We start from the raw sequence: 17,086 nt of genomic DNA, 5'->3' as shown, positions 1-17,086 counted from the left end.
TAATGTTCTGCGGTATACTAGAGTGAAACAAATAACTTTATGTAAAGTATACTTATATGCTTATAATAATAAATTGGTAATTATTTTTATCATTACATGTGTATTTTTTCCCTAAGGTTTTTTTGTTATGAATCATCAAAGGCATGCGTTAACCATATCCTAAATCTGTATAAGAACGAATCCTTAAATCCTTTTTTTCAGAATCTGAAATGGAATTTGAGAATCCATTTTATTGTTGTTGTTGTTTATTTTGTTTTGTTGTTTTGTTTTTGGGACAGACTCTTGCTGTGTAGCCCAGGCTGACTTCAAACTTGTAATCCTCTTGCCTTTGCCTCCCAAGTGCTGTAATTATCTTTTTTTGTTTTGTTTTGTATATTTTTTTTAACTTTTGGTGGTGCTGAGGTTTGAACTCAGGGCCTTGGGCTTGCTAAGCTGGTGCTCTACCACTTGAGCCACTCCATCAGCCCTAAAATTACCCACTTTTAAAGGTAGAGAGTATGGTCACAGAACAATTATTATTGTTAAGCACTGACAGTGAAATCATTTATTTCACAGTTGTGAAGTGGAAGTATTAATGTCTACCATCATAAAATGTGGAAATTGAGTCCAAGAAAAGTAGTAGCATGACCAATAATACTGCTTAAAGTTAGAATGCCAGTAAGCAAGGGTTGCAGCTAACATGCACGCCCAGACTAGACTTTAAGCTTTAATACTGTTCCTTTTCTGACTTGTATCTTGGATTCAAACTTAACATCCTTTTCATTTTAGAAAATTGAGATTCTACTATATATATTGTTCTGTGATTTGTTTATTCTCTTACACTATGACATAAAGATCTATATCAACTATTTTAATATATTCATAATATATTTTCCTTGTGTCATAGTTTAACCTCTGTGTTTTTAATACATAGTGAGATGATAATTTAATTTTAAAATATCATGGATTTAGAGTTGATTTCTCATGTGAGTTCTAAGCAATAGTATTTACACGTCTTAATACATATTTTTTACAATGTGTCATGTAGGTACTCTTTTTGTAAAGATGAAATCAGTGCTGTTTTAGAATCTCTTCATTTAAAAATTCTTATGCATTTGCCTTGACAGCAACTGTGAAGTTATAATCAATTTACTAAGTAGAATTTTGTGCTCAAAATATACACGTATGGGTTGGGGATAGTCGCTCAGTGGTAAGCACCTGCCTTAGCCATATGTAAGACCCTTGGTTCCATCCCTAATACCAGAGAGAGAGAAGAGGGAGGAGGAAAAGGGGGCAAGGGGGAGGAAACAAGAAGGAGAGGGAGAGGAGAGGAAGAAGAGGAGACAAGAAATACATGGACACACATCTGTAGGTGTATATATCATTCCTTTTAGTAGAAAGTTTGAGTCAATGTTTTTCCTTATCCTCTGTGTGATAAAAAGAAATTCAGATATCAGCATAAAAGGGAACTATTATGGTATCTTTATAATTTATAGAATTCTAAACTTTTGTGATGAACAGATTATAGGCAAATACACTCATAAGTATTCCTTTTAAAAAGTGAATTATTAGGTATTTTCCAGCAATAAGTATTACGTATGATGGTTTCAGGGAATCACATTTAACTTTCAATGTAAATGTCAAATGTTATGAACTGTGAAAAGTAGATTGATATAATTAGGTTGCAAATAATTTGAAATTATAACAGGAATGACATTTAATAGAAGGTTTCTATTTCAGTGCAGGTCAGTAGCAATATGTGAAGTCAATAGTTCTACACACTAGGGTTTTGTTTTAAGGCTTTGTAAATATATACTTTATTCTTTGTTCAGTTTCATAAGTAACTTAGAAACTTGACATTTCCTTAATGGATAAAACCTACATGTGCATTATTTAAATGATGTACAGACATAAGAGTTTTAATCTTTTAAGTTTTAAAAGGATTATTTAATGGATATTGTACATTTATTATTTATTTATGTGGCAGTACTGGGGGTTGAGCTCAAGGCCTCACACTTGCTAAGCAGGTGCTTTACTACTAGAGCCATTCCACCACCAGCCTTTTTTGTGATGGTTATTTCTCAGGACCTGCATGATCTCATCCTAGGAAGCTAATTGCCACAGGAGATTGAGAATGGACAAAAGACAAACAAGCAAAAAGCTGGGATCAGGTGGGCTGGGTGCTCTGGTGGAGACACACAACAGCCTCCACCACCTCCAGTGAGTTATTATATACAGCTGCAAACAAGGAAGTGGGATAGGGCAGTGTGACCTTGTAGTTATTGGGAATAGGGGGAACCTAGCTCCTTGTTCTTATGCAAAGCAACTGTGCTACATTTTCTCCCTTTTGTAGCTGGGGGCTGTGCCCATCTCAGCCTGCAGATTATTTGACATAGCTGTGCTCATGTCTAGTTCTCATAGGCTTCTCATACTCTGCTCTCCACAGTTATTTTTGAGACAGGATCTTTATGCCCTGGTTTGCCTGGACCATGATCCTCCTATTTGTGCTTCCCTGTGTACCTGATAATGTCAGGCACACACCACCATGTCAAGCCATTGATTAAGATGGGGTCTCGTGAACTTTTTGCCCAAGTTGGCCTCAAACCATGATCTTCTTGATCTTCGCTTCTGAAGTAGCTATGATTATAGGCTAGAGCCACCATGCCTGGAATAATGGAGATTTTAATGTCATCTACATGGATACCACTCCATGTGATATTATATGCTAATGATTTATGTTGTTCACATTCAAATAAAGAAAAAAAATCAAACAAAATATGAAATCACTTGGAAGAGTTTTTATGTGCAAGCAGATGAAACATATCAGTAGAATCTGTTATGCCAAATGCACCTTAGCTATAATACTAACACACCAATCCCTTTAGGTTAACTATCCTCTTGATCCTTTGTACAGTCTTCCATTCCTTTCTACCGCTATTCTTATTTAGACTGTTTTAGAGCCACAACTTCCTTCCTTCCTTCCTTTAAGATAGCTTTCTAGACTAATAAGAGCTTGATTTTCTGGAAGCTGTTCTAGGTCAATAGTAGATGGACTGTCAGCCTTCTCTAAAAGTCAGTAGGGCTCAACTGATGACAAAGAACAATGACAAATAATGTTTTTTTCTCATTACAAAATAGTTTTAGGAGAAGGTAAAAAAATTCAAAGTTCTCAGCAGGTATGGTAATACACATTAGTCCCTGCTACTTGGGAGACTGAGGAGGACGATCACTTGAGCCCACAAGTTTAAGACCAGCATGGGCAACAAAGTGGGATATCCATCTTAAAAAAATAAAATAAAGTTTATATTAGTTCTCTGTTGCCACAAGAATGCTTTGTAACAGACAACTACAAACCGTGTGCGGCATGTGTTTCTTGCCTAGGCTTTTCAGGTCAGAAGCAGAGCAAGCCACATAGCCTTGTGCTCTTTTTTTTTTTTTTTTTTTTTTTTATTCATATGTGCATACAATGCTTTGTGCTCTTGACTGGGTTTGCTCACATAGCTGGCTGGCTTGCAGCTGATCTAAATACCTTAACCATAGTTAAGATGCAGCTGATCTAAATACCTTAACCACAGTAAAGACTGTTCTGCATGTCTTTAATCTAGCAGCAGATTTTCCTGGATTTGACCTCATGGTAAAGGCAGAGGCATAGAAGAGAAAGTAACATCCTAAATCTGATTTATCAAAACAGCTCATCCAGTGCAAAAAATTAATAGCAAAAAATGTGGATGCAAATAGAGGTGAAGAATTGGGGCTGATTATGCTATCTTTCCCAAAGTCAATTTAGAAATATGGAGACAACAAAATAGAGAGCTCATGAACTTTTCCTACTTGAATACTAACAGTGTATTTGTTTTAAGTTTTGTGCCATTTGACTACTTGAATCCAAGTGCTACTTCAGTGTTTTTACTTTAAGTAGTATACATGGCAATAACAAAATGAAGGGCATATGAGCTTTTCTTTTCCTACTTGACTCCTAAGTGTGTTTGTTTACATTTTATGCCATTTGACTCTAGCTTCATAGCCAACTGGTTTTTGCCCCATAATTTTTCACTACTGTGTTACAATGTTACTTTGATACCATCAAGAAGATTTTTAAAAATTTTTTTTGTGACAAGGTCTCACTATAAGTCCAGACAAGCCTTGAATAGCCTTGAATTTCCATCACTATGTAGCCATCACCAGCCTTGAGCTCTTCATCCTCCTGCCTCAGCCTCCCAAGAGCGTCTATAAAGGCATGCACCATCATGACCTGCAAGAAGAGTTTTTAAATGTTAATTCAGCTTTTCTAGATGGTATTTAGCCAGAATGAACCCACGATTCACTTAGGGCACACTCCTCCCAAGCATCCTCAGACTTACACATACACATAATAATAAAGGTATAACCAAATTCACCAGGAAGATCTAAAAAAAACCAAACAACCTGCATTTACTGCCTAGGACAGTAAATACTGTAGGTATCAGCTTGATGTTGCATGAGGCAAGATTGCCTTGCAAATGGTACAGAATCAAAACTTGCTCAGGAATTGGATCAGCAGCACCCCAGTGCAACTGGGTTTTTCTCAGTTACCAGCAATAGGTATAGTTCTGAATTGAGAACTGCAGTGGAAGAAGGTAGGGAAGCAGGAGTGAAGGGCAGCTATAAACCTACCAGATACCAGGAGCAAACTGAGAGAGACACAGGACTAGCAAACACTAACTTTTAAAAATTGTTAGGAGGCTTTTGAGTATAAAAGAGCTCATTTACATCTTAAAAGCTATTGTCTTTGATGATCCTTTATTGTATCAGACACATTGCATATTGGGGGCAGCTAATTTCACTTAACTCACTAGTAAGAGATGGTGCTAGTTTAGAGTGCTTCCTGAGACATCTGAACAACAGATGGTGGCATAAGGAAAGTTTTGTTGGGAATCAAAACAATCCTCTTTCTCCCTTCCTTTAATACTCTTCTTAGCATTTTTCAGTATCTTATGATATGAATTGTTGAGCAGATCAGTGAATGAGTTTCAGGGGATCTGTGAACCTCAGGAAATTATAAAAATGCTATGTAAATCTTTTCTGAGAAATGCTCCAGCAGATTTCATAGAGGTCTGTGACTCCTAAATAACTGAAAGAGATCTGGAAAATCCTCCAAATAGTTGGAAATGAAGCAGCACGTTTTTAAATGACTATGGGTCAAAGAAAAAAAATTTTTAAACTTTATTGAGATATAATTTATATACCATAAAATGAACCCATTTGAAAAAAATTAATTTTGGTAAAACACATGCAGAATAAAATGTACTGTTTAGCTGGGTGCAGTATTACATGCCTATAGTCCCAGCTACTTGGGAGGCCGAGGCAGGAGGATTGCTTGAACCTACGAGTTTGAGGTCTTCCTAGTCAGCAAAGTGAGACTCCCATCACAAAACGTATTATCACCTTAACTATTTTTAATAGTACAGTTTAGTAGTGTTTGGTATATTCACATTGTTATGCAACCAATCTCTGGAAATAATTTCATCTTGCTAAACTGTGAAGCAAGTTTACTGTGTACTGGTTTCCAGCTTATCTCTGAGTCCAGTGAAGCAGAACACACACATACACACAAGTTACAGAAAATGAATTTATTACTTAGAGATAGTCAGCAAGGGACAAAGGGAAGCTAGGATTCACTAACAGTCAACAGTCATTCATTCAAGAATCAGGGTGATGGAGTCTCAACTTCATTGTCCAACTTGCACTGTAGATGAGGGGCTCTGAAAGGATTATGTGCCTCAGGGTCATTGAAAAGATGGAAATTTAAAAATATTTTGATCTAGATAAAAAATGAATATATAGCATACCAACATTTTAGGATACAGGCAACTCGGTGAAGTTCACTGCATTAAATGCTTGTGTTCAGGGGAGGAAGGAGGTCTCAAATCAATTATCTTAATTTTCCGCCTAAACACACAAAGAGAAGCTGGGGTTGTAGTTCAGTGATCCAGCACTTATCTAGCATGTGCAAGCCTCTGGGTTTGATTCTGGGTACTGAAAAAAATTTTTAAAAAAGAGAGCAAATCAAACCACAACAGGTACAAAGAAGGAATAATAAAGCTGAGAATAGAAATCAGTCAGGTTGAAAACAGAAACTCAATGAAACCAAAAGCTTGTTTTAGAATTATAAATGACTTTAAAAAATCATCATGCATAAGGTATACCAAAACACTGCAATTGCTGCTTACCAGTTATAAGGTTATTTTTAACAACAGTATAATGGCAGCAAAAAATACCAAATTCTTAAGAATTATTTGTCAAAATATAGGCAAAATTATACACTGAAAACTATTAATCATTATTGAGAGAAATTAAGAATTAAATGACAGTATATATACTATTCACATATTAGATGTCTCAGTGTTATAAAGATGTCAGTTCTTGTGAAATTGATATGTAGGTTTGATATAATTACAGTAAGTTTATCTGTTACAGTAATTAATAAGTTAATTCTAAGATTTCTGTGGAAATGCAAAATGTCAGGAATAACCAAGACACTTTTTGTAGGAAGATTTATTTGCTCTATGAGACAGACTCATTATAAAGCTACATTAAAGATGGTGACACTATATTAGCACAAGTATAGATAAGTAGAACATTGAAAGAACCCCCACACATACACAGTCACTTACTATGTGACAAAAATTACTGGAGAGCAGTGAGGAAAGTATATCTGGTGACTCTCTTAGATTTAGTAAATTAATCTTAGAATAAAAACCTAAAACAGGGCACAGATCAAGAACTGAAATGTAAAAATGCCTTTTCTTTTCTTATTTTACCCAACAGCCACATTTCTCAAGTTTAGACACACAAGAACTTCCAAAAATAAATTTATCAAATTAAATATAATATGTTATATGTTTGGTAAGTTTGGAAAGAATAACCAAACAAAAGTGTATGTGTATAAGAAATAATTTCTTCTTTATTTTCTTGAATACAGACTTCTTGTTTTCACTTTTGTTAATTCCTAACATATGTAAACACTATCTTTCCTAAGAACTCAATTTAGTTGGGAAATTGAATTGAGTTTTTAACTGTAATCAAGCTAATTAACCTTCAACGATTAAACAATAATGACAAGGAATTTTGAGCTCTGGGGACTTCAGATCCCCTTGCTTTCTTTCATACATCCACAGAAAGTACTGATTGAGAGCTTGATTATAAATTAGTAAAAGAAGTACTTTGTAGTCTAGTATAGGTGTATATGTGCTGATTTGGAAATGTGTCTGATAAACAAAAGTTGTCTCTCCATATCCTAAGTCACATTCTCCACAGTCATATGTTAACAGTTTCTTATGAGACCTTCCAGGAAAAAAAAGAGAAACTATAAAACAGCATTTTTTTGCATATTTATTTAACTTACAGGTGAGACTACTAAATAACCTGTAATATATCTTGGGGATTTTTCCAAATCAGTACATACTGTACTAGTCATGATATTCATTATCAAAGATGGGACAAGCTCAGTATATACTAAGAGTGCTTTGCTTTTTTGTGTATACATTTTCTAGTATGAATCTCAATATTGGATGGAAAGCATGTATTAGTTCAAAAGAATATGTCTTAATAGAAATTTCACATTTTAAATTACTTTGGTAATTATTTAAACATGCTTAATGCTTTCAGAAAAATGACTAACTATAGATACAACTATAACTAAAGGTTCATCAGAACGTCTTTCAGTTAAGCGCCAATGGCTTATAATCCAGCTACTTGGGGATCTGAGGTCAAGAGAATCATAGTTTGAGGTCAACCTGGGCAAATAGTTTATGAGACACCCCCATCTCCAAGAAAACCAGAGCAAAATGGATTGGAGGTGTGGCTCAAGTGGTAGAATGCCTGCTTTGCAAGTGTGAAGCCCTAGTTCAAACCCTAGTCAAATATTTGATTTGAAGCTGTGTGTTGTGGCTCATGGCTAGAATTTTAGCTACTTGAAAAGTGAGATAGGAGTATTGTGGTTCAAGTCTGGCCTGGGTAGAAAGTTTGAAAAATCCCCTTCCCCATCTCAACCAATAGTTGGGTGCAGTGGCACATACTTGTTGTACCAGATCTGTGGGAGGCTGAAATCTGGAGGATCATGGTTCTAGGCCATTCCAGGCAAAAAAAAGTTCATGACTCTCCATCTTAACAGAAAAAGCTGGGCATGGTGGCACACACCTGTCATCTCAGCTATGGTGGGAAACACAAAATAGGAGGATCAGGGTTTAGGCAGGCCCAGCCAAAAAGTAAGAACGTGTCTCAAAAATAGCCAAAGCAAAAAGAGTTGGAGATGAGGCTCAAGTGACAGAGAACCTGCCTAGCAAGTTTGAAGTCCATTTCAACCTCCCCAATACCACCACCACCAACAAAAATCTGTTTTGAGTATTAAAATATATACTCATTTTCTTTAGGAAAGCATTGTGGGTTAGTATGCATTTCACATTGTTCTGCTTCTGTAAATCTATGAAATTCTAATAGTCTTTTTTTGCATATAGTTTAAATGTGCTTATAGAGAAATAATTCAAAGAATTATGACTAAATGCACATATAAAGAATTTATCTTACAGTCATGGTATTTCCTTAACAGTAATGGAAATAATTGATATCTAGACCCTATGTAATTTCCATAATATCTAGAAAGTCACTTACCCTTTTGTAATTTGTAACTAGTCTGTAATGTGTTTTCTTGGTTTTGTTCCTTTTTAACATTTTTCTGAGTCAGCTTTGTAACTCTCCCCACATTTTTTCACATATTCTGTATAGAAATTTAGAGTTGTCAGCCAACTCCTCTCTTGCATTGTCAGATTTTATTTTTTACTTTCAGTCTTCAAGGGTGATGATTAGAGATATCTTATTCATTTCATCTGCAAATTGACAATTATATAAAACATTAATATTAAGGAAATAATTTATCAGTTTATTGAGTTCATTCTAGTGAGCAAATGTACACAAATAGATTTTTTAAATGCTTTTTTTCAAATTAATTTAAAAAATAATATATATTGTTGTGTATATAGGTACTACTATAATTATTATTTAAGGATTAGTATGGGCTGGCAGAGTGGCTCAAGCAGTAGAGCACCTGCCTAGCAAGCATGAGGCCCTGAGTTTAAACCCCTGTCCCACCCAAAAAAAAAAAAAAAAGAGGATTTGCTTGGCACTTTAGATTTCATTCTGTGTGTGTGTGTGTTTTCTTTAAAACTCAAATGCAGTTGGGCCTGGTGATATACACTTGTAATACCAGCCCTGGGGAGGCAGAAGCAAGAGGATTATGAATTCAAGAAAGACAAGCCTGGCAACGTGGTGGGACACTGTCTCAAAAACCAACCCTCAAATGCAACTCTTGGTTTCTAACAACTTTCCAGACCATGACCTGGTATAACATATATCGTTTTCCTGGAGATGCACTTCCCGCACTTTAGAATGCTGGATTTCTTATTGCTCCCAATTCTTCATATGCAATGCTATGTTTTTACACATTGGTCCAAATTTACTCATCTCAAATAAGTTGGATTTTGAAAAATCAACCATTAGTCTGGCCCTTCAGTCATTCAGTAGATAGTAAAAAGCATCTTCTACTTTATGACATCATATAGAACATGTATGTAAATTAGTAAAAAGTGAATTTTAAGGAAGGAAACAACTCAAGTGGAGGATTCTGAAGTGGAATGCCTACTCTATGCAAGATGCTTTATTGCCATAGCCTAAATGGAGCAAACCCACTCTTTAACTTCAAATGGCTTCAGTGGGGTTTGGCTCTGATTCCTAAATCTTGGTCTATGCCCATGGGCCTAGCCAATACTGAGATAGACCCTAAGTAAGAGGTTTTATTCCTACTTAGGATGGATGGTAGGGGAAAGGACCCAAGCAAAAGATAAGTAAGTAGAAAATAAGAGTAAGACAGATTTGTCTGAAGCTGAAACTGGTAATATCTTAATCTTGCTGAGACATTTTATAGTGTAAGCAGCATACTTTAGTCTAAACTTAATCATTAGTGCCATGTTACAACTGAGAAGTTGAGTCTACAAGTCACAAGACTAGCAAGTGGCAGAGATAAATCTCTTTAGACTCCTAAGTATAGTATTCATTCTACTGCAGATACCTGGAACAACAGGAGAATAGATGAAACAAACTGATAAGTACATACAGTGGAAAGTGATAACAATAAAAAAGAGCAAATGTATGAATGCCAAAAACATTTTGCAAAGTGACAGATGCTTTACATACACATTAAAAAAGAAAACTTTATATGAAGTTATACAATTTGCACAATTAGTCAATGGGGTAAAGTCAAAGGGAGTAAGTATACTGATGTCTGCAAGTTATTTTGAGGTGCATCAAAAATATAAAATGGGTGTCTAGCATGGTTGGTCCATTCCGGTAATTCCAACCCTCAGAAGTCAGAAGCAGGAGTATCATGAGTTTGAGGCCAGCCTGAGCTATATAGCAAGCTTAGCAAACCTGGGTTTACCTAGCAAGACCCTGTCTCAGAAAAACCTAAAACAAACAAACCAACCAACAAATTGTGTGCAAACAAATGCACACACACAATAGAGGAATGAATATATAAAATAAAGCAAGTATTATAAAATGTTAATTGTGGAATTCAGGTTAGCAGTATGTGGAGTGTTCATTTTTACACTTCTTTTAACTTTTCTGTATTTTTGAAAGTGTTCACCATAAAAATCATAGGAAAATAAATTGTGTATTTTAATGTTTATAAAAACACATGTAAGAAAAAATTTTTAAAAACTTTTCAAGAACCACTGTGTAATAGCAGCATGGCTATCTTTGAAATTGCCTCTGGAATGCTTTTAAAATATTTTTCCCAGTTGTTTCTGAATGTGGTCCTGCCTAGATCCAAGGCTAGTTATATTTTAAAACCCTTTCCATTTTTGTGAGCTCCTGATTTCTGTTTGTCATTTGCAAAATACTGGAACTTGAACACCTTTTAGTAATAGCACGTGCTATGCAAACTTTGTTTCATTTTTTTTCAGGGTCACTAGATGGGCATGTTAAGAGAATATTGTAAAGATGTTATATCTAGATTTCAGCAAAGTAATTGAAAATATTGCATGTTAGCTTGTGGTCATTATGGAAATATGCAAGCTGGACAGTAAGGAAATTAAATGGGTTTGCCAACTGATTTACTCAATGTGTGATAGTTCTGATTGTTCATTTTCATCATGGAGAAAAAGTATGCCTTCAGTTTCATCTTATGCAACATTTTCATTGATGAATTGGAGAAAAATGTAGATACTGTGTTTAAAACATGCAGATGACACAAATCTGGATGTGGTATACAATCATTGAAAGAATAAGGTTTCAAAATAGTTTTGAAAGGAATGCTAGAATGAATTAAAAGTGAAACAAATGGTAATATGTAGGAAACAGTATAAATTTTTATACCTAGTATCAGAAAAATGAACTACATAAATTCAGTAGGGTGATTTTTTTGGTTAACTCTAAGCCTAATTTGAAATAATAATACTATGTACAAAAGTATTAAGGTAAACATAGGTTTCAGTGATAAAAGCATAGCATCAGGAATATCGGAGATACAAAGTACAAGAAAAAGTCAAGATGGCTCCAGTGCTGTTGACCCAAGATGCAGAAAGTGGGGATGCCATTTACTAAGATAAGAGACATTGTTGAGAAGAATAGCTGGGGGATGCAGGGAGATCAGAATCAAGAATTTGGCTTTAGACATACTGAGTTTGAAGTACTAAATAGAGGAGTTGAATAAGCACTGAGGTATGTACATTCAGAGTTCACAGGAGAATTAGACTGAAGGTCTTCAGTATTTCATTGCTTTTTAAACAGGAGTGATTTTCTGTCCCCTTCTGCCCTCCTCAGGAAATTTTGTATTGTCTGCAGATATTTTTGATTGTCAGTTATGTGGGGGTGGGGAAAGAATTCTGCTAAACATCCTACAGTGCATAGGACAGCCCTTCACTTCAAATAATTACATGGTTTAGAATGTCAGTGGTGCTGACTTCGGTATATTTAAAGCAATCATCTTGGGAAGAGATGTACATAGAAGAGAAAAAAGATTGGGACAATGGGGAGGAACCAGTAAAGAGAAGTATAGCTGGAAGGAATGGCTAAGTGTGGAGAACTGAGAGAGTACTGTGTAGAAGTCAACTGAAGAAAACTGTTTGAAGAAGAGTGATTAACTGTATCCAGTTACTGGTTGGATGTAAAAAAGACCACCCAGTTTATCAGTGTAGAAGTCTTTGGTGCCTTTGACAGGAGCTATTTTGGTAGATGGTGATATTAGTTTAAATGGAATGGTTTTAAGAGAGGATGGGAAATAAGCTTAAACAACTTCAGAGTTTTTCTAGAAAGAGGAGCTGCTAAAATGCAGTTGGGAATTCCCCATTGGAGAGGGGGAAAGTGATGATACAGTGGAGATAGGGTAAATTTAACAAGATGCATTGTAAGCACATAGGTAAATGTCATAATGTATCCCCTGTAAAACTATTATATGCTAAAAAAATTAAAAAGAGAAATAGGATATGACCATGGAAGGTATATGAATTAGAGCAGAGAATTAAGATCAGTGAAGAATAGAACAAAGAACTGAAGTGAAACCAAGGGATTGGAAGGATCATCTCTCTCTCTTTCTCTCTCTCTCTCTAATAATTTACCCATTAAAATATACAATGAAATGAGTTTTGATGTATTTGCATTCAGCTTCACCTCATCTCATCACCCCTCAAGAAGCCTTGTACCCATTTATCCCCTACTTCATTGCATTTGCTGCCTACTTTGCTTCTATGGATATTCCTAGTCTGGATATTTCATATAAATGTAATTATTTAAAATGTGGCCTTTTGTGACTAGCTTCTTTCAATTATAATAATGTTTTCAAAATTCATGTTGTAGCATGTATCAGAACTTTGTTCCATTTTAATAGCATGTATCAGAACTTTGTTCCATTTTATTGCCATATTGTTAGTTGTATGGATATTCTACATTTTACTAATTCATTTGTCAGTTGGTTGATAGATTGTTTCCATTTTTTGGTTCTTATGAACAATGCTGCTGAAAACATTTATGTGCGTATTTCTGTGTGAATGTCTTTTTTTTTTTTTAATTCTCGTGCATATAATTAGGAGTCAAATTACTGTGTCATGGTCAGTCTGTGTTTACCTTCCAGGAACTACTAGACTATTTCCAAAGTTCCTCCATTTTACATTCCTACTAGCAATGTATGGGACAGTTCATTTTCTCCATATCCTGACCAACATTTGTTAATACTTAACCACTCTGATTATAACTTTCTAATAAATGTAAAGTGGGCTTCTATACTTGTAAACCTCCCATATATTTTATTATTCTAATAAAATCTCACCCCTTTTTACCAGTAAGTCTTTCTCTTCATTAAATATAGAACACATATGTTGAAATCAAACTATTTTTATAAGTACTTGAATAAATTGGAATAAGATAAAAATTATTTCTCTTTCCCATTTGTTAGTCCTTCAAAATTGGAGAAAATCTTGAGGGAACCAAGGGAGATTGTATTTTAAAAATTGTACAGGAGGATTTAATTTTAAAGCTGAAAACCATGAAAGGTATATAGACCCCATAACTCTACACAAAGATCTTTTACACTGGTGGTAAAAAATCCTACTGACTTCCTCTCACCCATCTCAAATAGCTTCATTGATATTGATTTAAGGGAGTATTATAATCCATTTAATAAAATAGGTTTAGAACATTATTTTTTTGTCACCATATATGTGCTTTTCTTCCCTTCAAATAGTTTTCTTAGATAATATTTTTGAGAAATATTGAATTTTTTTTAATATTCAGACTCTGAAATCTGCAGTTACAATCAAGTGCTTCTCATAGCCAAAAGATTACTGGTGATTTAAAGTTTGCTAGCATTTAATGATATACTACAGTTGTTTGTACTGAAAGGAACCATTATGCTAGATTCAAGTTCTAGAACATGGTAGCAAGAATCGGTTTGTAATGTCTGTTTCTTCTGAGTATGTGTCTTCTATAATAGATGCTAATTTACATCAGTATTATAAAAAGTATACTTCTGTGGCTTATTTAAAAACAAAAAAGAAAAGTTATTAGTCTTTTAAATTAATGTTGGCCTTGTTTCTAAATCCTGTCTTCCATTTTGTTCTTCTTCCTAACCACTCTAAAAAGTTAACAAGCCTTTGAAGAAACTGGAATAAGCTGTTATTTTATCAAGGCTTACAAATTCAGTGCTTTAATGTATTCTGTACTGTTTTGATTTTCAGTATTTTCTTAATTCAGTATTTGAACATGTGCATTTTATTGGGTGATACTAATTCATGAATGTAGTAAAGTTATTCCTCAATTATAATGTTACATGATCTTGGGTGTGTCATTCTCTAACACAAATTATGTGTAAGGAAAGTAGTTTTCATTAAACTCATAGCTCTGATTGCACAGTCCTACTTGCTTCTGATGTTGCAATATCAAAGCAAAGGGTACTTTCTTGTAAGGCTACTTTCAGAACTTGTCTTTGTATTTTCTCTAAACTATAAATGCAAGTGTATCCATTTGGAGGCCAGGTACCACATGTCACAGGTAACCTTACATGTATGCCATGAGAAAGTTCAAAAGCTATTAACAAAAAAAAGAAAGCCTATGGGAATTCAGAATTTCATTTTTAAATAATTCTCAAGATTTTCTCCAAGAATAGCAGAAGACTAATACATTTTTGGAAAGAAAATAAGTATATGGAGACTGGTTGTTTTATTTTCAGTGTGCTAATTACACTATTTATTTTGTGAGTGGATGTGATAAAATATTCAAGTGTTTAGTGTATGATTAAAAGTGGAATATAGATTTCTTTGGAGTTATTAAATCCATCATGTCTTTTACATACTGGACAAATCAAGTGTAATGAAAACCTTTTACATAGCTTAGCTTGTGTTCTGGTGCATTGACCTGCAAGAGAATATACTTTTGCATATACAGGCGAATGTTTTGCAATTTATATATACAAGAAGTTATAGGCATTAAAAATATTTTATTGATAAAAAATTTAAAAATAAGAAATTTGCAGGGTTCACATGTGGTTCAAGTGGTAGAGTGCCTGCCCAGCAAGTATGCAGCCCTGCGTTTAGACCCCAATACCACACACATAGAAAAAGAAATTGTACAGTTTGTGCTCATAGCTTTTTTTTTTTTTTTTTTTTTTTGTATAATGGTTATTCCTGTGTTGCCCAGACTGGCCTTGAACTCTTGGGCTCAAGTGTTCCTCCTGCCTCAGCCTTCTGAGTAATGGGGAGTACAAGCTTGTACCACTCTACCTGGCACGCTCATAACTTTTAAATGCCATTATAGTCAGATATATATTCAGCATCTAGCCCCCAAAGTATGCTATAATCAGTGATACCACCAATCATTGCCATTTTAGATTCCATGTGCCTTATTCAGGAGCCTTTCCCTACCCTGACCACTGTACAAAGCCCATCATTTGCTTTCTCTTGGGAGCTTGGAGCTTCTATTAATTATGTCACTACATTATACATTAAGTTGGATTTGTGGACTCTTCTGAGTGTCAGTTATTTTTTTAACATTGTTAAAAATAAGATTTTTTTCAGACCACCTACTCAGTGACTGTTTTAGAACACAATTCATTGCAAGTTGGTAACTATCTTTGTGTGTGAGGCAGGTCAAAATAAAATGAAGTTATTTAACCTGGTATCAGAAAGTCATATGTTGACTTAATAACCACCACCATAGAGTATAACTTTAGCAAAGTTAAATACATTATCAAGTTGAAATTATTGATTTTTTAAATGTCTATTTTATTACAAATAGGAATTGAAAAGATGATGTTGAACTTAATTTTGAAAATTTATATATTTATCAAAAAGTAGAAAAAAGTAGCATTTCTTTTTCTTATAGTTTATTTAGCGTACTATAACAATAGAAAAGTACTTAGTTTCAACTCATATCAGGCTGACTTATTCATGACTGTGTCCTAGTCATGTTTAATTTGCCTTTAAATAATGTTATGAAGGATTAAATTAAAATGGGATCAGCAAGGGAATGGTTGATATGTGGATTTTTTTTCTTAAGCTTGAACTAGAATAGATATAGATTAATAAAAGGTATTCCCTAAAATCTCATTCATTTAGAAAATAAAGGCTAGGAATAGAACGTTTCTAATATCACTCCACCATTCATATGTACATATGTGGGGGGATGGACTTCCAGTCGAAGAAAAAAATATACACATACTGTCATTTTGATAGTAACTTTTTGTGTTGAATTCTTTCAGCTCTCTACACAAGGAGATGCAAGTCAGGTGATTGGGCCTCTTACTGAAGGACAGAAAAGAAATGTGGCAGTAGTGAATTCACTGTATAAGTTGCACGTTTCACTATCAAAGGTAACCTTTATTTTCATTTTAATTAGATTGTCTGACTTAATTTCAGGTTCAGGTTCTTTCTTTTCGCCTCAAATTTAGACAGTTTATGAATTATTACTTAGTTTTTTGGAAAAGAACACATTGAAAACACCATGATTGTAAAATTAGCTGGAGCTCTTTTTAAACAGTCTTTGACCCTGGCCTTTGTTATTTGTGTGCTTTTTGTCTGTATATTTGGTTTAAAAACACATGAAATGTAGACCTTCGAGTTAATCAGGTTTATTAAACAAGTTATTTAAGGGTAAGTCATTTATGTTTCATACTTTTAGTTCTGCTTACTTTTCTACTAAAGTATTTAAAAGAAACAGCTAAACCTTCAGTTTTTTGCCTCTTTATACAGTCAGCCTTCATTATCATTTAGGAATTAGTTCCAGGAAACTCCATCTATACTCCATGGATACCAAAATCTACAGCTGCTCGTGTCTCTCATATAAAATACCATAGTAGGTGCATATTACCTATGGATGTCCTCCTGTGTATGTTAAATCATCTCTATTTATAATACCAAATACAACATAAATGCTGTGTATATGCTCATGCTGAATAGTTCAGGGAACAATAACAAGATAAAGAAGTTACATGTTCAGTAGAGGTGCAAATTTTTGATCCACAATTGAATGAATTAATGAATGCAGAAGTCACATATACAAAGCAACAACTCCATTTTGATGAAGG

The 17,086-nt window shown here is 34.4% G+C and overlaps 1 protein-coding gene across 8 annotated transcripts in view; it reads left to right on the top strand.

The window, feature by feature from the left end:
- Positions 1–17,086, top strand: part of Cog5 (component of oligomeric golgi complex 5) — a 330,870-nt gene that overhangs the window by 251,014 nt on the left and 62,770 nt on the right. For all 8 annotated transcript variants that reach the window (XR_012445204.1, XM_074064981.1, XM_020156084.2 and 5 more), the window contains one exon: positions 16,262–16,372. Coding sequence is in view for 7 of the 8 variants with exons in the window: in XM_074064981.1 (XP_073921082.1) it covers positions 16,262–16,372 (111 nt within the window). In the remaining variant the exon portion in view is untranslated. The remainder of the gene's footprint in view (positions 1–16,261; positions 16,373–17,086) is intronic.

This window comes from Castor canadensis, chromosome 2 (assembly GCF_047511655.1).
Source record: "Castor canadensis chromosome 2, mCasCan1.hap1v2, whole genome shotgun sequence".
NCBI classification, from domain to species: Eukaryota; Metazoa; Chordata; class Mammalia; order Rodentia; family Castoridae; genus Castor; species Castor canadensis.
Note: the sequence above shows the minus strand (reverse complement) of the source record. Positions and strands in the feature narration are given on the sequence as shown.